Below are 25,373 nucleotides of genomic sequence, written 5' to 3' on the forward strand. Positions count from 1 at the left end.
TTTTGTGTTGGAGGTACTCGAAGGAGTTTACCGATTGAGTCCATATTGGAACCTCATCCAAGTCTGGCAGAAATTTCATAATGTGCAAAGTATGGACCAAATCGGTTACTCCCTTCAAGAGTTATCGTACGTACAAATTTTCCGAACATTTTCGAACTTTTGTGGGGGAGGTACCGGAAAGAGTGGACCGATATAATCCATCTTTGAACTTGAAAAGAGTTTGGACATTATATTACGAAAGCCAAATTTTGGACCGAATCGGCAGATCCGTTCGAGAGTTATCTTGCGCTCCAACCACTACTCACGGTGTCATAGGGGTTTTTGTAACTTTCAGGCTATTTTCTCAGGAAGTATGAACATGCCCCTAATGAAATGTACAGCGTAGTATAGAGGACAGCGAATACAACGTGCGTAAACAAATATCAAGGCGATTCGGGACAAGTACCTAAACTGAACTTTTCCGAAATTTTGTGTGGGAGGTACCCGAAGAAGTGGACCGATTGAGTCCATATTGGAACCCCATCTAAGTTTGGTAGATGTGCAAAATATGGACCAAATCGGTTATTCCCTACAAGAGTTATCGTGCGCACAAGTTTTGCGACAATTTTTGAACATTTGTGGGGGAGGTACCTGAAGGAGTGCACCTATATGGCCCATCTTCGAACTTAAATCGAATCTGGACAAAATATTTCGATACCCAAAATTTGAACCGAATCGATTGATGCGTTCGAGAGTTATCGTGCGCACCAGCCTGCCAGACAGAGAGACAGACGGACGGACATTGCTAGATCTACTCAAAATTGTCTGAAACGGATATCGTACAAACATACTTGGGGTCTAAAACCATTATTTTGATGAGGCACATTTTTGGTCGTATCAAAGTGTAAATACCCTCTTTAGCCTAAAGGCTGAGGGTATAAATACCTACTCCTTGGGTTTTCATAAAACTCTTATAACTTTTATAAAAACTGATATAGGGGATGGAAGATACCAAGGAACGGTCCTGACCGGCTTTAACATGGGAAAGCCTGGGGTTTATCTTGGTCCCTCTTTCATCTCAAGTGAACACTGACCTCCCCGTGGTGTCACCTGGGGAACTGCCTTTAACACCCTTTAAAGGTAGTGAGTGCCGCGCGTTCACCCATAAGAACGGGTTAGTAACCCTTCCCTAGAAAAAACAGTCTACTATGAAAAACCGAAAGAAAAGAAAAACAAATCTCTCAAGAGTTGACGCAAACGTTTTAAGGTCCATGATCTGCGAGTCTGCACCTAGAATGTTCGCACTCTTTACCCACTGGTAGATGTACTTGAAAAGTACAAGGCCGACATTACTGCCATACAGGAAATACGATGGAACGGGAAAGGCGTCACAACAACATCTAAAGGTGACGCACTGTTTTATAGCTGCCATGACACAAAGCATGAGTTTGGTTGCGAATTTGTAGTTGGTCGGAGGTTAAAACATCTGGTCTCCAGCTTCACCCCAGTGAATGAAAGACTCGCTGCAAATCGATTAAAAGCAAAATTCTTCAACATCAGCTTTATTTGCGCTCATGCTCCCACTAAAGACAAGAACGAACAGACCAAAGATATATTCTACGAGCGCTTAGAAGAAACTTATGTCCGTTGCCCTCCCCATGACATTAAAATTATACTAGGCGAGAATATCTTTGGCCCAACAGTCGGGCATGAGGCTGATAGACTTTGCAGCTGCAAGAAACATGGTAGTTAGCAGTACCAGATTTAAGCATCTCGATATTCATAAGGGCACCTGGCTGTCGCCAGATGAAAGAACACGTTGTGATAGATGGAAGACAGTGTTGGATGTACGATCGTTCCGAGGTGCAAACATAGACTCGGGCCACTACCTTGTTGCAGGCAAGGTATGTACCAGATTAAACGTAGCAAACAAAGTGCGAACAGAAACAACACGGAAGTTGGACATCGGTAAGCTGCAATCATAACAGATAGCCACAGCATATTCCACTCAACTGCTTAATCAAAGCACTCCTCGTCCCGATAACATATCAGAACAATGGCAAAAGTTTGCCCACTCCATGCAAACAGCCGCAAAATCAGTACTTGGATACCAGAGACCTCCACGAGAGAGATATCGGGAGAAAAGGAGAGAGGAGAAACGTCTTTTCCGCACGAACAAGAGAGAGATGGAAAAGCGGGAGTGCGAACGAGATGTACAGGAGACAGAATGAAGTCCGAAAATTCTACCAAAGAGTGAAACATCAAACTGATGGCTTTGGAACTGGCACATCCTCCTGTAGAGACCAGCAAGGTAATCTGGTAACTGATACAGATAGTGTGCTAAGGATATGGAAAGAGCATTTTCCAAACTGTTGGTATCCAATAGTAGCGAAGTCGACGAAAATATCAGTCCAATCCCAGAAGATGGTATTGAATGTATACCACCCGGCCAAGATGAGGTAAAGACTGCAATAAACCGGCTGAAGAATAATAAGGCAGCAGGAGCTGAGGCCTACCAGCCGAACTGTTGAAAACCGGAGGGGACACGCTGATAAGGTGTATGCATCAGCTAGTTAGCTCCATCTGGCAGGAAGAACGCGTACCCGACGATTGGAACCTGAGCATCCTTTGTCTCGTCCATAAGAAAGGAGATAAGACTTTATGCTCCAACTAAAGGGGCATAAACCTTCTCCCTATCGCCTACAAGATAGTGTCAAGGATATTGTGCGAACGACTAAAGCCCATGGTCAACGAAATAATTGGAACATACCAATGCGGCTTTAGACCTGGCAAGTACATCATGGACCAGATATTTACCCTGCGGAAAATCCTGGAGAAGACCCAAGAGATGCAGATCGACACCTACCACCTTTTTCTCGATTGCAAAGCAGCATTCGGCAGCCCTCTACGTTCAAAGGTATTCCAAGCAATGTCTGAATTTGGTATCCCCGCAAAGCTCATTCGGCTTTGTAAAATGACTCTAACTGACACAAGGTCTTCAGTTAAAATAGAAAAGAACCTCTCCGAAGAGTTTTGTACCAAAAGAGGTTTCAGGCAACGAGACAGGCTTTCGGGTGATCTTTCAACATCCTGCTAGAAAAGGTTATACGAGAGGCAAACGTCAAACGATGTGGCACAATCTACACCAATAGCCACATGTTACTTGCTTATGCTGATGATATAGACATCATGGGACGATCAGTAAAAGAAGTAAACGATACTTTTATGAAGGTCGAAGGAGAACCTGCTAAAGTGGGTCTCCGGGTTATCGGCGGGAAGACCAAGCTGATGGTGTCGACGAGCAATCGGACCAACTGTTGAAGTTGGTTCCTATAATTTTGAAGTAGTAAAAGACTTCGTATACCTCGGCATCGCCGTAAACACAACAAACGACATCAGTTGTGAAATAAAAAGAAGAATTGTATTGGCCAACAGATGCTACTTTACAAAACACTGATATTACCCGTGCTGATGTATGGTTCCGAAGCGTGGGTACTTGCGCAAGCAGGTAGGGCAGTGCTTGGCGTGTTTGAGAGAAAAATTCTTCGAAAGATCTACGGACCGATCTGCGTTGACGGTGAATATCGACGTCGCATGAACCACGAGCTGTATCAACTATACAACGACATCAATATAGTTAAACGTATCGAGATGAAGCGATTGAGTTGGCTAGGCTATTTAATAAGAATGAACGATGATGAACCCGCTAAAATGCGTATAAATTCGAGCCACATGGCGGTGCACGCAGAATTGGCAGGCCAAAGAATAGATGGCGCAAACAAATGGATGAAGAGATGACGAGGCGCGGCATACCAAAAAGCGAAGCACGAAACAGAGAGAATTGGGGATGTTTTCTTAGTTCGGTCTATGGAACAAATGTCCTGTAATGGGCCAGCTAAGTAAGTAAGTAAGATATATTAAAAGAAGTAAAAAAATGTGTCAGTCGGCTTTGCCGACAGATACAGTGCTGCTCAAAACATTTGCAACTGGAATGACCAGTTCATATTTTATATAGTTCTAAGGTAGTTTGGGGATTTGAAATGCCAATATTTTTGTAGATTGATTTTTTTATTAAATCCTTTTTAAAGATACAAAAATTAATTTGGAAAAATTTCACTTATTTTACAAAAAATATACAAAACGAAGCTCGAACTCACTTTTGGTTCTGCTCAAAAGATTTGCAACTGAGAAAATTTGATTCAAAATCTGAAGAAATTATTTTTGTTTTGATAATATATTGTGAATTAAACATTTTATTTATTATCTGGAGATATCGTAAAGGAAACCAGTTAACTAAATAAATTAATATATCCTTCGGAATCCTGTGCTCTAAGGATAATTGTTAAATACCAAGGTTTTATTCGATATTTAATAGTCTAGAGTCCAGATTAGAGTCCCGGAACCTCCTATATGAGTTTAGATTACTATAGCCGATTGGGTCCGATAAGAACTTAAGCATATTTTCAAAAAATACTAGTTTAAAGTGGTTATATATACGTTTAGAAGCGGTATTATGCCAAAACATTCTGTTATACGACAATTCTGGAGTATACGTGGTGAGATTTTGACATGCTACCTGTCCGGTTAGTTCTTGGACCTGATAAATATCTCGGCCTTATGTATCCTGTACCATTTCTGTCCATAAAAATACCTCCAGGGCAATATAAAACACCTTCTACATTTTGGGTCAACTTTTTCGTATAAGGGGACAATTTTTATTATCTTTCGTTCTGGTGATCAATCAAAATTTTTCAAGTCATATAACTTAAATATTGATTTATATCGAGAAGTAGTCGGTTTCACTACTCCAAAAACATAACCACACATTTATTGAATAATTTCTATGAAAAATTCCATTTTTCCTGGAAATTACTGTTTTCCCAAAATTTGCCTATTTTGGTATACGGGTGTCCTTAGTATATATCGGAGGTGTTTGTATAGATTTATCGGTGTCAAGTCTTTTTTAACATCTGTTGATGACCTCTGAGAGATCTACTTAATAATTCGTATAATTATTTGATCATCCCCTGCAGTAGATGTTGTTGTCCTTGCATCTCCTTCCCATCTTATTGCGATTTTAGTTCTTTTTACGCGGTATCCAGCTACAGTTTTAGATATTGTGATTTTCCTATGTTTATTTTTAGACTTCGTTGGATCCACAATTTTCCAAAATTATTATTTTAGCAAAGCGTTGGTAAACATTTCTGGTCATAATTTAAGTTTTTCTTAAAAAATTAGACATGTCTTGTTTTCGGCATACTTGTCTATCAAAAGTAAACATATGTGGGATAAAATGTACTCATCATGAAAGCTTTTTGTCCTCTTCTTCTGATTAAAAACAATTTGATGCCAATCAATACAAAAAACTCGTCAAAAATGAACTAATAGATATTCGTACCACGAAGTTCAAATGTTTTGAGCAGGCTAAAACATGTGTTCCTCCGACATTTCACGCATTTTTAAACATAAGTGTTCATAACTGAATAATCCTTTTTAAATCTTAAAAATATGGTCAATAAAAAATCAAATAACAAAAACAAACATATTTTAAAACACAAAATGTCCCTAAAAATATACTGAATGTGATGTAGGCATCTGAGTTGCAAATGTTTTGAGCAGCACTGTATATACCCTCAGCCAATGTGAAGCGAAGCTTGTCCGAACGAATGTATTTAAGGCCTCTTCAGAATTTTGTGGCCCTTTTTGGACATTTGAACTTGCCGCAAAAATGTGGATTAGGAATTAACTGCACTAAGACACAAGTGTTGAACTTTTATAGGGCAGGTACCCTTAGGGAGGACCGATAGGGCCATTTTAAAAGTTAAACTAAATTTTGTAAAATATTCCAAATATCCAAAGTTTGGACCAAATTGGTTGCCTCATTCAAGTGATATCATCCTAGCATTTTAGTGAAATTTTTTAAATATTGGGGAGAAGTACCGAAAGTTGTGGAACGGTATTGCCCATGAAACTAACTGGATATAATATGGACCAAATCGGTTGAACAGTTCGACCGCCACATATGGTAAAATAGGGGTTTTTAACACCTTTCGGGCTGTTTTCCCAAGAAAACTGTTACCGTCGTAATGGAGGTATCGAATGCAAATCGCTTCAACAAAAATCAAAGTGATCCGAGAGCATGTCTTAAAGTGAACTTATCCGAAATTTTGTGTGGGAAGTACCCGAAGGAGTGGGCCGATTGAGTCCATATTGGAACCTTATCTAAGTCTGGTAGAAATTTAACTATGTGCAAAGTATGGACCAAATCGGCTACTCCCTTCAAGAGTTATCATGCCCGCAAATTTTCCGAACATTTCCGAACTTTTGTGGGGGAGGTACCGGAAGGAATGGACCGATATAACCCATCTTCGAAATTAAACTAAGTTTGGACAAAATATTACGAAAGCTAAAATTTGGACCGAATCGGTCGATCCGTTCGAGAGTTATCGTGCGCCCCAGCCAGCCAGACAGACAGACGGACAGACATGGATAAATCAACTCCAAAGTGTCTGAAACACATTTCGTCCAAACATACTTGGGGTCTAAAACCATTATTTCGATGAGGCACATTTTGCCCGTATGAAAGTGTATATCGTCACCATAAATGCCCGAAGACGTAACCCACATAAACAAAACTTTACAGGAGAAGCAAAAAACGTTAAAAAATGAAAACTGTTTTATAGAATATCAATCTTATAATAAACGCAAACCCGCGAAAAAATTAGGTTTTGGCATCTGTCATTAAACAAAATCATTTCATCATTTCCCATTTTCCGAAATGCCATTTCTTGAATAGGATCGTTATTTTTGAACGTGGAAGCTTGAAATTTTGCCGGATCATGTATTTTAGCTTTATGTATCAAATTCCAACGAATTTAGATTTTCTTGTGCGTTACGTCTTTGGGCATTTATGGTGACGATATACCCTCGTTAGCATAAATGCTGAGGGTATAAAAAGGAAAACAAATCAGAAATTTCCGCGTATTTTTCAAATAAGTAGTGGTCTTTCGCGAATAGCATAGCAGCTAATCGTTTTTTTAAGTTTTATTTTCAGAAACATGTGATTACCCACCGTACACATTCTATCGAAAATAATATCTTCTTCAAATATTTATTTAAAAAAATTTTTAATGCAAATTAACTCTGCCGTCTGTCTAGGGTATTACACAAACAATAAATTATTTTTATTTATTTTTGAATTTTTCGCAATGGCTTGCATATTTGAACTGAACAAAAACACATTCCCAAGAGTGTCTTAAAATTCACATCCAAAGCACTGCATCAAAACACGTGCTTCGGATGCAAATTAGACTGCATGCTATTAGTTAAAATGCGATTCCAAAGGGTTAGTTAAAATGCAGTGCATCTTTCAGTAGTCACAATCTTATAAAAATCATGAGTGGAAATGCATAATTTAATGCAATTCCAAATCACTTGTACATATGATTTAACTGCATCTTTGGAGGCAAATTTTTTGTTGGGTATATCTGCTTACAGTGATATCAAAAAAATAACCCATAATTCTGACAAATTCGGTTTTAAAATCATTTTATGCGTGAGGTTGTTTCACCGAATCACCTTCCAATTAGTATTTCATGTAATCTTATGTAGAAACTCGTCACGCTATAATGGAGGGATATGAGGTTGTAAAAATTTCATAATCCTAATACTCGTGAGAGTGCATGTGTGACTCTCAGTACTTGGAGTACATCCCCAATATTGTCATGGAAACGTAATGTGGAGCACCGTGCTCACAAAGCAACTGTTGCATATTACGCATGTCGCAAATTGTTTGGAAGCCGTTGCGGCCTCAAACCTAAAATGGTGTTATGAATGTACACCAGCATAATCAGACCAATTCTCACATATGGAGCACTAGTATGGTGGCCAGCAGTGGAAAAGAAAACAACTCAGAAAAAACTATACAGCCTACAAAGATCTGCATGCATCGGGGCAACAGGGGCGATGCGAACGTGTCCGGCCGAATATAATGATGCACATATTGCCAATTGATTTACACATCAAAGCAACAGCAACATGTAATGCGGTAAGACTCCGAGCTCTAGGAATGTGGAGAGACAGAGCTTACGGACATGCGTGCATGCTTCAAAAACTTCCGAAAGAAATAACAACCACTGCTGTTTATTGCGTACCTATAATGGATTTTGATCAGCCTTTTATAATCAAATTTCCAAGCAGAAGAGAATGGAGTAATGGATCACCATTGATAGCATATGACACTAAGGTATACACGGACGGCTCCAAGATGAAATGTGGAGTCGGATCAGGTGTGTTTTCGGAAGAAGCAAACATATACACATCTACAAAGCTACCTGAGTACTGTAGTGTCTTTCAAGTGGAGATACTGGCAATAAAGGAGGCCTGTACTGAACTTTTACAACATCACACAGCAAACTCAATAGGAATCTTCGTCGACAGTCAAGCGGCGCTCCTTGCACTAAAATCCAACGTTGTCACATGGCCTCAATACAAAGCCAAACGAAATAAGTTCCTAATCAATCAAACGCGACGGAACCTTGCAATACTTATTGCAGTGCTAACCGGTCACTGGGCAATTGGTAACCATGCAAAACGTATAAATCTACCACACAATGACCACTGCCGTACCTGCGGAAATGAATGCCCTGCACAAATGCAACGACGATTTAAAGCTCTAGGACAACCGTTCCTTCGTGATATCACAGAGATAACTGAAGTAGGTCTGGGAGATCTTCTGCGATTCCTTAACTCATCAGGCTGGATTTAACTGCCAACATGCAACAACGAAATAGCAATTCTCTGAACGAGTGGTGTGGTTTTTTAAAACGGTATCTCTTACATACTAATTGAGGCTATAAAATATAGCCACCACGTGAACCAACCAACCAACATCCCCAATATATCGCAGCTGAAGAACGTTACCTGCCACGACAAACCAGAGCAGTTTTGGATCAACTACGTTTGGCATCATGCGATGTACGATTTTGCAACAACAACAACTAAGCATAAAATGTTTTAGGTATTTTCATGTTTTTTTACGAATCTTTTTTTGTAAATTATAAATTTGTTCCGGCAGCATACCAAACTTATTTCACTTTTTTTTAATGTGATAATATTATTGCTATAGTCACTTAAAGCCTTCATACTCACTTTGGTTTCTGGCTCGGCTGCAAATCCGTTAATGAAAATTTAACACGCTTTGGATCATCAGCACCGGCACAGCATGTAATCAAATCGGCTTCATTTCCCGGACGTTGACCGCCAACAATGACCGTAACCATAGGAAGGGCCTGAAAAGTAAATAAAAAAGAAACACGAAATGAAATGCCACGAATGCCAACATAACGAAGCTCATTACAAAAATACGACCTCCCTCATTCATGTCGTTGGCACAAAAATGCAGTTACTTCTTTATAAATGGTTTAGTTGTAATGAACTAAATAAATATTTCCTGGTTTAAATTGAAGGTGGATGGAATATAAAGATTTACTAATTTTTTTTATATAAATTTCCTATTTTAATTAAATGAAAAATCCCGAGCCAGCCAGCCGTATGCCAAAATAATTCAATCTTCATAAATTCCAGCTAATGAGTGGCAATCCAAAAAAATCAAATGCTATGATTTTTTGGTTGTTCATATTCCATTCAGAATTAAAAATAGAAACAAAAAATCTGTCTGAATCTGCAATTTAACTTACCATGGGCAAAACATAACCGTCATTGTAATCAACATGTTCACCAATCAAATTAACACGTCCCGGTGCACAGCAGGCTAATTCTGGCTCTTGGCCAAAATTCTGACGAAATGTCTCTTTGGCCGTTTTTAGAATCTCCTCGAATGTTGGTAGTTTTGTGGTTAGCAAGGAACACGAGGTGGCGGAGGACATTTTTTCGTTCGTTTTAGTTTTATTGGTTCGTTGTAGGGGTTTCCGCCTGCTTTTTTATTGCCAGCTGAACGACTGATGATGTTCGGATCTGTGTGTTGTTGATGCACCACTAATGATGTTGTGGTTGATAAAGATGGTGGCGGTTTGTTGTTCAAACTGTAATGGCAGCGTTGATGTAGCCTATCGTCCGGGTTTTGGAAAAGGCTTCGTTTGAGTTTTTGATTGACTGCAATTTAAGGGAAGCAGAAAAAGAATAGAATGTGGGTTTATAGCGAAATTTAAAATTATGATGGATTGGGAATTTAAAAATGAAAATTTATGGTTTTTATAAAAAACACATATCGTGCTTTAATACAAGTTTTACACGTTTATACACACACGCTCATCTGAATATGGTGGATTTATATGGTTATATTTTGGCTAAGGATACGATCAAAAATAGTTATCATCGAAATAATGGTTTTTGGGACCTACAGTGACTGCCACTGAAAATGATGCAACCTGAAATAAAAAATGTTAATGTTGATAACTTGAAATCGAGTTGAAATTTTTTTAACGATTCAAAAAACAATTTTGTAGTTTGAAAAGATGTCTTTAAGATGGCACACAAAAATATTCCGTTTACAGTACCGTTATACTAAAATTTTACCCGAAAACCAAAAATGGGAATTTTCAAATTGAGCATTGAAAATGATGCACCACAATAATCGATTCATAATTTCCAAATCGTTCGCTTTTTACTAAGCAGTTTGGTGGAATAATTGGTTCTCTATCGTTTTCAGTAGTTTTTTTCATTGATTCCCATAATGATGTTCCTGACGTAATTTTGTCATGGTTTTAACCAATGTACCTTTGTAGGCAATTTGGCTAGAAAATTCTAATTTTTGAAGTTATTTTCCAAATAATGGCTATGAAAAATCATTAAAGGTTATGTCCACAGAACGTACAAACAATCTAATGATATATGGAAAGTCCTTTATTAGCTAGGCTTGCCCTATATTATACTAGTGTTTACCGGAATTGCCCTGATAGAGGTAAAAACAAGTAAAAAAGTTTCAGTTGGCTTGGCCGACAGAGATATACCCTCAGCCTGTGTATATTGAAACAATTTTTTCCCAAAAAACGTATGTATTTAGAGGGGTTTAAAAATTTTGGGCGTATGAACCGACAAAAATATTGATTAGGATTAGAGAGCACAAGTTTTGCGGAGGAAATACTTAAAGGAATGGATCAACATTGACCATTATGGAAGTGGATCTCCAGTCACTACATATGGTGCCATAGGGGGTTTTTACACCCTTCAGGCTGTTTGCTCAAGAAGTATGGATTTGCCCCTGAAAAAAAAAAAAACGTTTACCATAGTAATTGAGGCAGCGAATGCAAGTTGCTTCAACAAAAATCAAAGTGATTCAATAGAAGGTCTAAAAGTGAACTTATCCGAAATTTTGTTTGGGGTACTGGATGAAGTGGACAAATATAGTCCATATTTGAACCTGATATATATCTGGTTGATATATTAGGATGTGTAAAGTATGGACCAATTCGGCCACTCCCTCCAAAAGTTACCGTAAGAACAAATTTTCCGAACATTTTTGAAATTTTTTTGGGGGAGGTACCTGAAGGAGTGGACCGATATGGCTTATTTTCGAACTTAAACTATGTTTGGACAAAATATTAATAAGGCCAAATTTTGGACTCAATCGGCAAATCCGTTCGAGAGTTATGTCGTGCTCCAAACACGTCGCGCGGTGTCATAGTGGTTTTGTGCAACTTTCAGTCTATTTTCTCAGGAAGTATGGACTTGCCCCTGATGAAACTTGTACCGTCGTATGGGGGCAGTGAATACAAGTTGCTAAAACAAAAATTAAGCGATTCGAGAGCAGGTCCTAAACTGAACTTATCCGAAATTTTGTGTGGGAGGTACCCGAAGGAGTGGAGCGATTGAGTCCATATTATCTAAGTCTGGTAGACATTTCACGATTTGCAAAGTATGGACGAAATCGGTTACTCCCTTCAAGAGTTATCGTACGAACAAATTTTCCGAACATTTTCGAACTTTTGTGGGGGAGGTACAGGAAGGACGGTCCACTCCATCTTCGAACTTAAACTAAGTTTGGACAAAATATTACGAAAGCCAAATTGTGGACCAAATCAGCTCATCCGTTCGAGAGTTATCGTTCGTACCAGCCAGACACACAGACAGACGGACGGACATTGCTCAATCGACTCCAAATTGTCTGAAACCATTATTTCGATGAGGCACATTTTGCCCGTATGAAAGTGTATATGGTAAATTGTCAATTTCCTTTTAAATACCATTGGGAAAAAAAATTAAATTTTAAAGCCAAAAAATAGGTTTTTTCAGAAAATTTACGCATCAAATTTTCGCCTTTGGACTCCTATTAGTAGGAAGCTGTACGGAGCACACTCATGAGATATACATCGAACGACGCGGAATCGCGAGTTCTACAATCCAATAACTAGTTTGTATTATCATCTAGTTGCACCCTCTAATTATAAGAAAAATTCGAAAAACACTGAAATCAAAACTTCAGAATGTCAGCATCGATTTTAGGGGGATGCAGTGTATATATCGAAAAGTCATACACTATAACCATGTTGCCTAAGGTGTATTCTTTAGTTCTTTCTTTGAGCACAGGTTTGAGTTTTGCGTGGTTTGGCCAGAAATCAAGAAAGAACACAAAAAAACTTGTTTACTTCAACACATTTTTCCCATTTTTTATATTACCACCAACGCAGCTTCCACGAAAATTATTTGTTATGGTCCATATTATGAGATCGTGGCTAAAACACTTTAATTAATATAAATATATTAATACTTTATAAAATATATTAACAGTTCGCGACTTATTAAATGGTGAACCTCAACTTCAACGATTGTAAAACATTTTTGAATATTACCATATACCCTCGTTAGCATAAATGCTGAGAGTATAAAAAACCCTTAAAATTTACATGTTCCAAATTTTGTGTGGGAGACACCCTAAGGCGTGGTACGATGTACGTTCCATATTTGGACGTAATCCAAGTATGTACGCGAGTGTTATGTTAGGCACAACCAAGTTTAGTTAGTGGCGGCAGATTTTTTGGAGCTCCAGGGCCATTATCTCAAAAAGTATGGACTTGTCCCCGAAAAAGAATACACCGTCAAGGAAAAGAATACAAAGTCAAAATTTTGGATTTTTAACAAAAAATCGGTCAAAAAAATGTTAAGGAAAATCCTCTTATTTGAATACAAAATTTTGATGTATTCAATAAAATCACAAAAATATATGAAGACTGAACACCAAATTTCTGTAATTTTGGGTGGATAATGTGGCTAAAACCTTAAAAACCCGAAAATTGGGCGTACCGTTTCACGGGGGTCATATCAAAACGTGAAACAACACCAACAATTCTCTGTAAAAATATTTCGCAAGACCTGGCGAAGTCTATATACAAAATATCAGCTACATTGGTTGTGGCTAAAACCTTTAAAATACCGAAAATCGGGCGATACCGTTCTATTGGAGCTATATCAAAACGTGGACCTATGTACATAATTTTTATCAGAAAAGTTTTTTGGTCCATTGGGAACCCTCAATGCAAAATTTCGGCGTATTTGGGCGTGAAACATATGTAAAATCTTCAAAATTTTGAAAATCGGGAGGTACCGTTATATGGGGTCTATATCAAAACGTGGACCTGTGTCCATAATTTTTATCGGAAAAGTGTTTTGTAAAGTGAAAACCCCGCATCTCAAAATTCAACCAATTTGGTTCATAAGTTTAGCTAAAATATTCAAAATACCGAAACATTAAGAAGTACTGTTGCATGGGGACTATCCCTCAAAACGTGGACCGACCTTCCCAATTTTTATGCTCTCGACACTACAAGTATTGCACTATTAGTATTTATACCAAAATTCATCTGACAAAGCCAACTCCTTTTATATTTGGCCACTGTTTATTTGAACTCGCGACATAGTGCAGCGTTTTTTTGAGGTTATGCGCCATTATCTCGGGAACTATGGACTTGCCCTCGAAAAAAATACAATGACGTAACGGGGGCCGCACGAACATCCTGTTACAAAAAATTTCATAACGATTCGTGAGGTGTCACTAAACTGCACTTATTTCAAATTTTGTGTGCGAGGTACCTGAAGGAGTGGACCGATATAATCCATATTCGACCCTGATGTATGCCTAGAGGTAGTATTACCAAATAAAAATTAATCAAAAAATCCACGTTTTTAATGCCTTGAGTTGTTCCAAAACTTCTTTAGAAAATCCACGTTTATATGTGCCTGGAGATGTTCCAAAAAATCTTTAAAAACCCCACGTTTATAGGTACCTGGAGTTGTTCCAATTTTTTTTTTAATTCACGTTTATAGATGCTTTGAATTGTTCCAACAATTATTTAAAAATCTTCGTTTTTATCGCCTTGAGTTGTTCTAAAAATTCATTAAAAAATCCACGTTTTTATTGCCTTGAGTTGTTCCAAAACTTCTTTAAAATATCCACGTTTATAGGTGCCTGGAGTTGCTCCAAAACTTCTTTAAAAAATCCATGTTAACAGGTGCCTGGAGTTGTTCCAAAAATTCTTTAAAAAATCCACGTTTATAGGTGCCTGGAGGTGTTGCAAAAACTCTTTAAAATTTCCAAATTTATAGGTGCCTGGGGTTGCTCCAAAAATTCTTTAAAAAATCCACGTTTATAGGTGCCTGGAGTTGTTCCAAAAATTCTTTAAAAAATCCAAGTTTATATGGGCCTGGGGTTGTTCTAAAAATTCTTTAAAAAATCCACGTTTATATGTGCCTGGGGTTGTTCTAAAAATTCTTTTAAAAATCCAGGTTTATAGTTGCCTGGAATTGTTCCAAATATTCTTTAAAAAATCCACGATTATAGGTAACTGGAGTTTTTCCAAAGCTTCTTTAAAAAATCCACGTTTATAGGTGTCTTGGGTTGTCCCAAAAATTCTTTAAAAAATCTGCGTTTATAGTCGCATTGAGTTGTTTCAAAAATTTAAAAAAAAAAAATTTGTTTAAGAATTCAGACTTTATTAGTTTCTTGACTTGTTCCTACTATTCATAATTTGGTCAAGTTCGAATATGGGCCATATCAGTCCACACCTTTGGGTATCTTAACAACAAAAGACTAAAATGTTTACCAAAATTTCTGAAGATATAAATGGGTCCACTCCTCCATTACTACCGCTTATAGAAAATTTCAAAGATTTCGATATATGCACGCAGAAAAATTTATGTTAGAAATATGTTTGGATCCAAACAACATGTTTGGGACCGGTTGCAAACAAATTAATGTTTGGATCCAAACATAATATGTTTGGGTCCAAACAAATATATGTTTGCAACATTTTGTAGCATATCTCAATTTGATATGTTTGGGTACCAACATATTTTTTATGTTAGAACATTTTTTTCATGGGTGGAGAGAGGATGTTTGTCAACGAGAGTAATAACAGTGCTCTCGCGGCTGTGTATTGCTGTTTTATAATGAAGAGTTGTGTGTATTGTATAATAGAAGACGTAGAAGCGAAGAAGGGGGCTTTGGTGGCGTGTATGCGACAAACTCGTGTGTTTCTTGTTTTGTTGTTGTTAACCAACTTAGGAGGAGAAGAAGAAAAGAAGAAATGATATGAATTATATTTTATTTCTTTCTTCAGTGTTTTAGATGCCTTTGTAGAGTTAAGACGGTAAAGTGAGTGAATAAATCAGTGTTTTGTGTTTTCTTAAAGAAATTGTGCTTTTTAGTAAATTAAATGCCCAATACATTTTATAATTGAATCGGAAAGTTGAATAGAATTATTTTATTGGACAAGGAAGAAATCGCATTTAATATTGGTAATTACATACATACTTATGTATATTTGAAATATGGCATATCCATATTTATTTATTACATTACATAATCATTTGATTCTAGATGCCGATTCCCCGCTGATGATTTCAACTAAGAGGACAATTTGTTTTATTTCACAACAAAGGAGAAGCGTTCAACTACGTTTCTATATATTTTTTCTTTTTAAAAGTATGACTATTTACAAATTATTTCAATCAGTTTTTCTTTTATTAAATTGTGTTATGTATTTCTTTGGAATTTTGTATGTACCTATGTGTTTGTTGTTCTTTTGCCTTCCAATAAACAACCTCAACATTTGTGTGTATACTATGGAGATAGCCAGTGAGTTCTTACTGAGAGCAAGTGAGCACACATGTTAAAGTGTTTTACATTGAATTTTACGCTCCCTTGCTCTTAGTAAGCGCTCACTGGTGCATGTGTTTGTTTTTTTTTTTGTGTCTTTTGGGTTTGTATTTTTTTGCACCCAAACATATAAAATGTTTGCACCCAAACATATAAAATGTTTGCACCCAAACATTAAATTGTTTCCACCCAAACATAAATATCTTTGCACCCAAACATATATATGTTTGCACCCAAACATATATTTGTTTCCACCCAAACATATATTTGTTTGCAGACCCAAACATATATTATGTTTGGGACTGTTGCAAACATACATATATATGTTTGCTGCAAAATATGTTTGGGACATATGTTAGAGAGGCCGATTTTTTTTGCGTGTAATAATAATTTTCTTGGGCGCAATTCCCTACTTCCGGAGATAATTATCCTAAACCTTAAAGAAAAATCAACGGCCGCCAAGATAATTCTCGAAGGGAGTACCCGATTTGGCACAAAGTTTGCACATCGTAATAGTTCTTCCAAAAATTCTCAATGTCCCCCAGATTATAAGATTATAATCAAGTTTGTGTTTTGGTTTAGGATACCTCATGATAGGGTAATGCCAATGTTGCCGCACATTCTGGCAAATCTTCACATTATCGAATTGTCTGATTTTTAGCTTTTATGGGCTGTGTCATAACCATAATTGGTTGTTGTGGAACTCTTGTTTGTTTCCTTATGGTATAAAAAGTTCGGCTGGACGGACTTACGCCGTATTTTCCTGTCATTCTTTTAAGTCCTCAACAATTCATAGCTTATTTCCCTCTCAAATAAATCAGAATTGAGTGGTCTCAGTCGTAATTAATTGTCATTCACTCACTCTTCTTCATTTAATTTGCTCTTAAACCTGATCTGAGTGAATATGAAGCGAACTCAAAGAGCTATGTATGAATGTCTTTTCAATGAAAACAATGAAAAATTTAGTAAAAAGAGGAACAGAAAACAGATGACCGCCGACAACAAGACTCGCCATCGTCACTTGTCATAAGCACTCCCCTGCCAAATACAAAAAAAGAACCATTCACTTTATTTTCAACTGACAAAGAACATTGTAAGGGACACGCAAAGCACGCATCGCACAACAACTCATAGTGAGTAGACAGACAGTCAATGAACTTCTGCCATATTGACACTGGTTGTATTGCAAATGTTGTTGTTTTGTTTTAACTTACGAATTTTGTGTAATGTTTTTTTTACACTTTATGAATTTCACGGGAGGTTTTTTGTTTGATTTTCAACTTTGACAGGTTGGTTTAGAATTTTGTTGTTATTTCTTTATATTTTATTTCACTGTTTTTTTTTCTAATTTTTGCTCATTAATTAGTGCTTTTGGCTTTAGGTTTTCTGTGTGACTGCTTAGAGAGAATGACAAAAACTGATTGCGTGCGTTTTGGAATACCGGGGCATAACATGAAGTGAAATTATATTTTTATAGCTTTCCAAGTTTAGAATTCGAGTATTATTTACTTGTTATTAATTTCTTTATTTGTTGTTCTCGAGTTTTGATAACGATTCTCTTAGGTTTGTGCTATTGATATACAAAGATTATTGTGTTGTTATTATTCCGGGCACTTATTAAATACCACAGCACTTGATGGCAAATAATTTAGAGTTGCCATGCAATTGCAAAAAAATCGTATGAATTAATGAATGAAAGTAGAATTCATTTTTGTAGATCATAGATATAATTTTAATTTTTTATTTTTTTTCTAAGATAGATCAAGCCCATAATAAGAGTTCCAGTGTATAAAATTAAAATTAAATTATAAAAATTAGCAAATGTAAATCTGGACAAGAGTTCTTTTTTAAAAAAAAACGAAAACATATAAAACCTTCAGATAGGTTTTCATAATAAGAATTTTATATAGGATCAATTTAGATATGTATGTTATAAACATAAAAATATTACTAATCAATTTTCATAAAAATTATACATATATATTTATTCACTTTCTTTACAAAAAATATACATATTTAATTTAAAAATATATGTATATATTTTAACAAAAATTTAAATTATCTACCTAAAAATGTTGAGCAAATGGCAATCCAGTTTGTGGTTTGTTTAATCGAAATGTTTAGTTTGTCACTCACGCTTTGAGTACGTTTTGCAGATAATTTTTACAATGCCCATTTCGTGCTCTCTCACCAATTTTGAGCGTGCTATTCACGTCAAAGTCACTGCTAAACATCTCTCGTAATGGGTGTTTGTATTCTTATCAAACCTTATCAGAAGACACAACTGTTCTCAGATATTGCAAAAACAGTATAGGTCGTTGAAAATGTTTTCATAACAATGGACAGGTGAACCTCATTCAACATATTTTTATATGTCATAAATCATTAAATCACATAATTTGAATTTGATCCAAACTAATTTTATTATTTATTAGCAGACCCTGGTCCGCGTTGCTGGCCCGTCGTAATGAGTTTTAATGACAACTTTTTATCGACTTTATGCTAGACAATTCTAAAGCAGGTATTTTCTACCTCACTTCTTCGGTGCATTGCCAAACCGAGGACGATTTTAAATTTATCAACAGATTTGGTCTGTTACCTTTTTTTTCTCTAACGGACTTTGTGGGATTTTTTCGACAATTTATGCTGTTAGGATTTATTATCGTCCAAGTCCCCTGTCTTTATCCTAAAGCGATCTAATTATAAAAGTTAAAAAAATGGTTAAGTCGAATTCTCCCGCTAATTGGGACTTGTATATTTTAGTTGTTCATGGCTGATGGACCGCTGAACCTCACCATTTAAGGAAATTTGTGAATATATAGTTTTTCTTGATCGGGGCGCAACCACGGTTGTCTAGCAAACTAATTTGCAACCCGATGCACTCATAAGTTTAGCAAATATAGCGATTATAAAACAATAGATTCCGAAATTCGTCTACAAATATATAGCATTTTGGAGCACGGGACATTCCTGAACATTTTATGAAAAAGAGTGGGCGTGGTCATTAGTTTTCAAGATATAACATATAAAAAACAAGTAAGCAAAGGATATAGTCGGACAGGGCCGACCATACGATACCCTACACCACTACCCTGCGAGTTAGCTTTCAGCAAATCAAAGTTTCTTTTGGACAAATAAGCTCATTGTAAGAAATACATTTTTGAAGTCTGCAACCTTATCACATTAAGTTTAAATAACAATATAATAATTGTTCCACAAACATCACAGAAGGGACAGGGCGTGCACCACGATTCATATTACAGCAATAGTATGGGGCCTACTGTTTATCGCCGAGTCCGAAAGGCTTGTCTTAAAACACCACCTGTAGAGAAGTTGTACATGGTTGAAATTTTGATGGTTGTGGCCTCAATATCAAACTGAAATGGCTGACATTTTGTATTCAGTCTTCGTTGGAGGTAAAAAAACTTTCCACCTGAAATTTGTCGTTATATGTCCACGTCTTCATATAGCTTCCATAACCAGAACCTACCGATTTTCTGTACTTTTAAGGTTATGGTCTCAATATCCCACCGAATTGGCTAAAATTTGGTATTAAGTCTTCATTGGGGGTATTAAACTTTCCATCTGAAATTTTTCGGTATAGGTCTAGGCGTTCATATAGCTCCCATACTACGAAAGCTCCCCATTTTCGACATTTTGAAGATTGTGGCTCTGGTTACAGATTTCTCTATTTTATTGACTTGTTTGAAGTGAATTTCAAACAAAAAATGTACACATAAACATTTTAGAAGATATTATTGAAATATATGTAGCATACGAAAATATGTGAAATACAGAAATTTTCCATATGCAAAAATAATATTTGCATATGCATAATTTATACATTTCGCATATTTTTGCATATGTGATATACATATTTCGATTGGAATTTAATTAGAAGCCAAACATATGCAAATTTTACAAAAATAGGTGTTGCATAAAATTCCGCTGTCTACATATCATTGAGCTGATATTAATCGGGGTGCTCTCATTGATATGAGAGAAGGCTCCCTTGTCCCTACTGGGATGTTTGTGGAACAATTATATACAGTACATTTTAAAAAAATATTCTTAAATTTGAAAATTTGCGTTGTTTAGCAATTTCTGCTACATCTTTAAATTTTCAACAATTGGACAGGTAATATGATAGGGTTCCACGCAATTTGTAAGAACTGGGAATTTGTCTGTCATGACACAGAAAATTTGTAGCATGGCAGGAAGATGTGGTTCTCTTCACAAAACTCATTATATCTTAGCTAGTAGGTCCGTTACCAAGCACACATATTATTGCAATTTTCATCAGAGGAAAGATCGGTAGTTAATTTTTCATATATAGGCGACTTTGCCGGTATATGGCCTCCAGGGATTCAAATATGGATCAAAAATAAAATGTCTTTATTTAGCATACAAAAGTAATGGTCCATTGCACCCGCTAAATAATATCAGATCATCATCAAAAATTGTAGACATCTTCTTCGACCTAAACCCCTACCTCGTTCAAAATTTCGGAACTATTGATATATAATTGCGACCTCTAGTATGCTTTTGATTACATTACAAGCAAAACACACGATATATTAGGTTGTAACTCTGTTATCTGACCACATAAATCAACATAATTGGCATTAATTGAAAGGGCAATTGTTGTCCTTCCAAAAACTATTTATGTGGGCGGAATGAGTGGTCAAGGAATAAAAATATTACCGGTATATTAAAAATTTTCACAATTTTCACACAAAAGTTGTGGTCCATTTAACCCTCTAAACATCATCCGATCACCATCTCAAATAGCAAGCTTCTTCTTTGTCATATAATCTTACATTATTTAAAATTTCGAGGCGATCAGACTATAATTGCGACATACAGAGCCGCTACAAAATCGGATAAAAATTTTGTTTTTGGTCCATTTCACCCGCTTAATATTTCTCGATCATCACCAATAAGAATAGGGATCTATTCTGATCTGAACCCGACCTCCATACAAAATTTCGTGACGATCGGTCCATAATTGCGGCCTGGAGCGTGTTTACAATTTATAATGGACAGACGGACGGACGGACGGACAGACACACATCTCAAAATCGCTTTATCTCGTCGAGATATGAAGATTGGTATACCACATTGGGGGTCTCCGACGAATATTTCGCGGTGTTACATGAATTTTTACCAAAACAAACTTATAATACCCTTTTCCACATTGTGGTATAGGGTATAAATATGTACCTAGGGTACACACAACTTCATTGCCTACCAAAATGTATGCTGAAACCGATATAATCATAAGTTTGGCTTATACATATAGCGTTTAAAAGAATAGCATGGGAAGGTACCCCACCTCTTTCGAAATTCATAAAATGTACATAGCAACGGCAAACATTGAGCTGTAAATTTTATGGAAATCCCTTCAGTAGTATTGGAATTTTGTCATATTTAAAAAACAGGCGTGGTCAGGTCTTTAGGCCCTAAAGAAGTACCTTTGCCTATACCGGTGCATGCATAATTCTTGCAAATATAATGTTTTTTAAAAATATCGCAAATAGGAGGTACCCCGCCCCCTCTGGAATTCAATAAAATATGTAGCTGTTTTCGGGGGCCATCCCCGTACATTCCCTGACAATTTGAGTAGTTTTTGCAGAAAATATTTAAATTGGAAATTGAAAAAGTGGGCGTGGTAAACTTTTCTTTCCATAAAAAAACTAATTCGGGTTACGACAGCATTTAATTTTTATTCATAAAGATAAGACGTTTTTTTAACAGGCCCCCTTCAAAATTCCAGAAAATATGCATACTATTTTCACCGTGGGCCATCCCTGTACATTTCCTGAAAATTTCAGGAAAATCGGTTCAGTAGTTTTGTAGATGTAACATATTTTAAAAAGTGGGTGTGGTCAAGCCTTTGGGTCCTAAAAAAGTGGGTAAGGTCGGAAACACAACCACAATTGTCGCGAATAAACTTCCAAATAGACACATGTGTAATTATTGTAAATATAACATTTTAAAAAAATAGGGTATAGGGGAAGTTACCCCTTTCGAAATTCAACTGAATTTGTAGCATATTTAAACCGGGGGCCACCCATGTACATTCCCTGACAATTTCAGAAAAATCGGTTCAGAAGTGTTTGTAGAAAAGATAAAAATTGAAAAAAGTGGGCGTAAAAGTTAAGATTTACTATCGCACATTGGTTGGGTCTTTAGGTCCGTAAGAAGTATCTAGATTGTAGATTAATCCGTAAAATTTTAAACATATGCATGCGTAGTTTTTGCAAATATAAAGGTACTCCGCCATCTCTGGAATTCAATAAAATATGTAGTCTCTTTCCGGGGCCATCCCTGTACATTCCCTGACAATCTCAGGAAAAAAAAACTAAGTTGGACCATGACGGAATTTGGTTTTTATTCAAGACGATACGACGTTTTTTTTAATATGGCAAAGGGAAGTACCCCGCCCGCTTCGAAATTCAAGAAAATATGCATCCTTTTTTCACCGGTGACATTCCCTGAAAATTTCAGTAAAATCTGTTCAGAAGTTTTGTAGATGTAACGTATTTTAAGAAGGGTGGGCGTAAGAGTGGACTTGGTCAACTTTTCTTTGCACAAAAACCTAAGTCGGGTTATGGCGCACATTTTACAGAAAGAATTATCCAAATCGGTCCAGTCGTTCTCAACTGATGCCATTACCAACGAACGACATTTGATTTTTATATATATTTCTTTGCACAAATCCACAAGAACCTCTTTTTGAGCGATTGTCCAATTTTCCTGGATCGAAGGAGAAAAATCAATTTTTGCGGCCAGGTGTTTACGCAATATCAAATGTTACTTGATGGAAGCAATGCCCAAGGATGTCTCTATCTCACGTTATGTAACATGGCGATCTCGAATTATCCGTTCACATACGGTATATTTTTTTCTGGCACATCGGCCGATTTTGGGCGTCCCTCACGACCTTCATTTTTTTGTGAGTAATGGCCACGATTGAATTCATTAAACCAGTTTTCTAGTGCTATAAAGCTAATGAACCCTGCCGCGTTCGAATTCATCCACTAAAATGGCGGCCTTTAAAGTAGGAAAATTTGCAAACATATATTTTGACAATTTCGCGCATGGAATCCTTGAGACGCGATTATAATATTCGCGAAAAGGTGTTGTAACGTGACAAAATGATCACGAACATAATACAACAACTCAATGCCATCCACACCGATAAAACCCCTAACGATACAACCAGTACACATTGTTGGGTAACGCTACCAGCATGACAACAACGGAGTAATTCTCAATCGCTTTGTGCAACCATTCTCTTAAATATTTCAGTTTGTGAAGGGACGGACAGGCTTGCTACTGCAGGGAGTCCGACACGGAAGTGTATAGAAGTTGGGAAGTACTTTTGAAAGCTACCCCTTCGGGCGTTGTTCCACTCCACCTTCGGGTGTTCTGCCACTCCACCTACGGGTGTTGTTCCACTCCACCTACGGGTGTTGTTCCACTCCATCTTCGGATGTTGTTCCACTCCACGTCGGGGTGTTGTTCCACTCCGCCTTCGGGTGTTGTTCCACTCCATCTTCGGATGTTGTTCCACCCCATCTTCTGGTTCCACTAGTCAGTACTCGTAGTATACTGTAGAGTTTAACTTAGAACTAACTATCCGCAACCCGAGCAACCATACGAAAACCGAATGGCCGAACATCTACAACACGAATCATCGAGTGGCCGAACCCTGAACACCGAGTGGCCGAACATCTACTACACGAATCACCGAGTGGCCGAACACATACGAACCCCGAGTGGCCGGCCATCTACAACACGAATCGTCAAATCATTTACTACCAAACAGCGAATCACCGAGTTCCCGATCTTCATCAAATCAATTACTATTGCAATAACGAATCCCCAAGTCGGTCGTTCTTCCATCTATTACTGAACACCGAGTCATCCAGCTCCAGGGCATCTGCGAATCGCCGCATCCGAACCTAATAACGAGTCGCTGGGCCTTACCACTCCACCAGCCACTTATCTCGTACGAAGCTTCCAACCACTCGTTGTCTTGATTCTGTACGTATTTTCAATTTATTTTTTAGAGGTTTATACCTCGGAGGTACTATTATTTACATATGTTCCCACATTTTTTTATTTTTCTTCGAAAATGTAACAAGTTTTAGAAATTTTGTTGGATCTTTACAAGAGAGTAAAAACCGCTATAACTTTTGCGCGCATCGGCCAATTTTGTGACCGCAAACAGATTTGAAACATGGAATTTTTCTTAACCTCTATACCAAAAATCGTAGATGAAATTTAAAATGGAATTGCAAAAGAAATTTGGTTTTTACCATATAAATTTAATTTTATATATTTCGTGTAAATAAATTCGTCTTTGTTTTTGGAGGATCGATATTGTTGATCTAGCTCTTCCAATTTTTTATAGTGTATAGTGTTGACGTAATAAATCTACATTTATGCATATTTTTCAATCCGTTTCAGACAATTTGGAGTTGATTTAGTCATGTCCGTCTGTCTGTCTAGCACGATAACTCTCGAACGGATTAATCGATTTGATTCAAATTTTGGATATGGTAATATTTTGTTCAAAGTTTGTTTAAGTTCAAAGATAGACCATATCGGTCCACTCCTTTCCGTACATCCACCACAAAAGTTAAAAAAAAAAACAAATTGTGTAAATGGTTCGCAAGATAAGTCTCGAAGGGAGTAACCGAATCGGTCATAACTTTGAATATGGTAATAATTCTTCGTGGAATAGATTAGGTCTACATATGGACTAAATGGATATAACCATTCGTGTACTTCCCACACAAAATATCGAAAATTAGCACGTAGTGTGCACTAGGATTATGCATTATTTTACAAACTCGGTATCACTATATCATATTTTAATTATTTTTTACCTAAGATTAGATAATAGTAATAATAATTGTTCCACAAACATCCCAGAAGGGATGAGTGCATCCCGATTCATACTAGTTCGTTGATATGGGACCTACTTTTTATCGCCAAGTCCGAACGTGGTGTCTTACGACACCACTTGTAGAGAAGTTTTACATGGCTAAAATACTCAATGTCGCCAACATTACCGAGGTGTATTTTGCTGCCGTTGAAAATTTGATGTTGCCTGGCCTGGGAATCGAACCGAAGACCTTCTGAATGCAAGGCGGTTGTGCATTAGAGTTATGACTTTTTTACAACCTCACATCCCTGTATCATAGCGTGATCAGTTTCTGCATAAGATTACATAAAATCTTAATTATAACGTGATTTGGTGAAAAAACCT

The 25,373-nt window shown here is 36.9% G+C and overlaps 1 protein-coding gene across 4 annotated transcripts in view; it reads right to left on the minus strand.

The window, feature by feature from the left end:
• LOC141398665 (galactokinase-like) overlaps positions 1–17,713 on the minus strand; it is a 184,452-nt gene extending 166,739 nt beyond the window's left edge. Inside the window, exons 1-4 of one of the 4 annotated variants that reach the window (XM_073976187.1) lie at positions 17,305–17,555; positions 10,341–10,367; positions 9,678–10,092; positions 9,130–9,269 (exon numbers count right to left, since the gene is read on the minus strand). In XM_073976187.1, coding sequence (XP_073832288.1) covers positions 9,130–9,269; positions 9,678–9,866 — 329 coding nt within the window. In that variant the 5' untranslated portion in view covers positions 9,867–10,092; positions 10,341–10,367; positions 17,305–17,555. Of the gene's footprint in view, positions 1–9,129; positions 9,270–9,677; positions 10,093–10,244; positions 10,368–17,304 lie in introns of all 4 variants that reach the window. The other 3 variants (XM_073976188.1, XM_073976189.1, XM_073976186.1) reach the window with 3 other exon arrangements.
• Between the last annotated feature and the right edge of the window lie 7,660 nt (positions 17,714–25,373).

The sequence above is a fragment of the Musca autumnalis genome, unplaced genomic scaffold (assembly GCF_047663935.1).
Source record: "Musca autumnalis isolate F117 unplaced genomic scaffold, ASM4766393v1 scaffold_3, whole genome shotgun sequence".
Lineage (NCBI taxonomy): Eukaryota > Metazoa > Arthropoda > Insecta > Diptera > Muscidae > Musca > Musca autumnalis.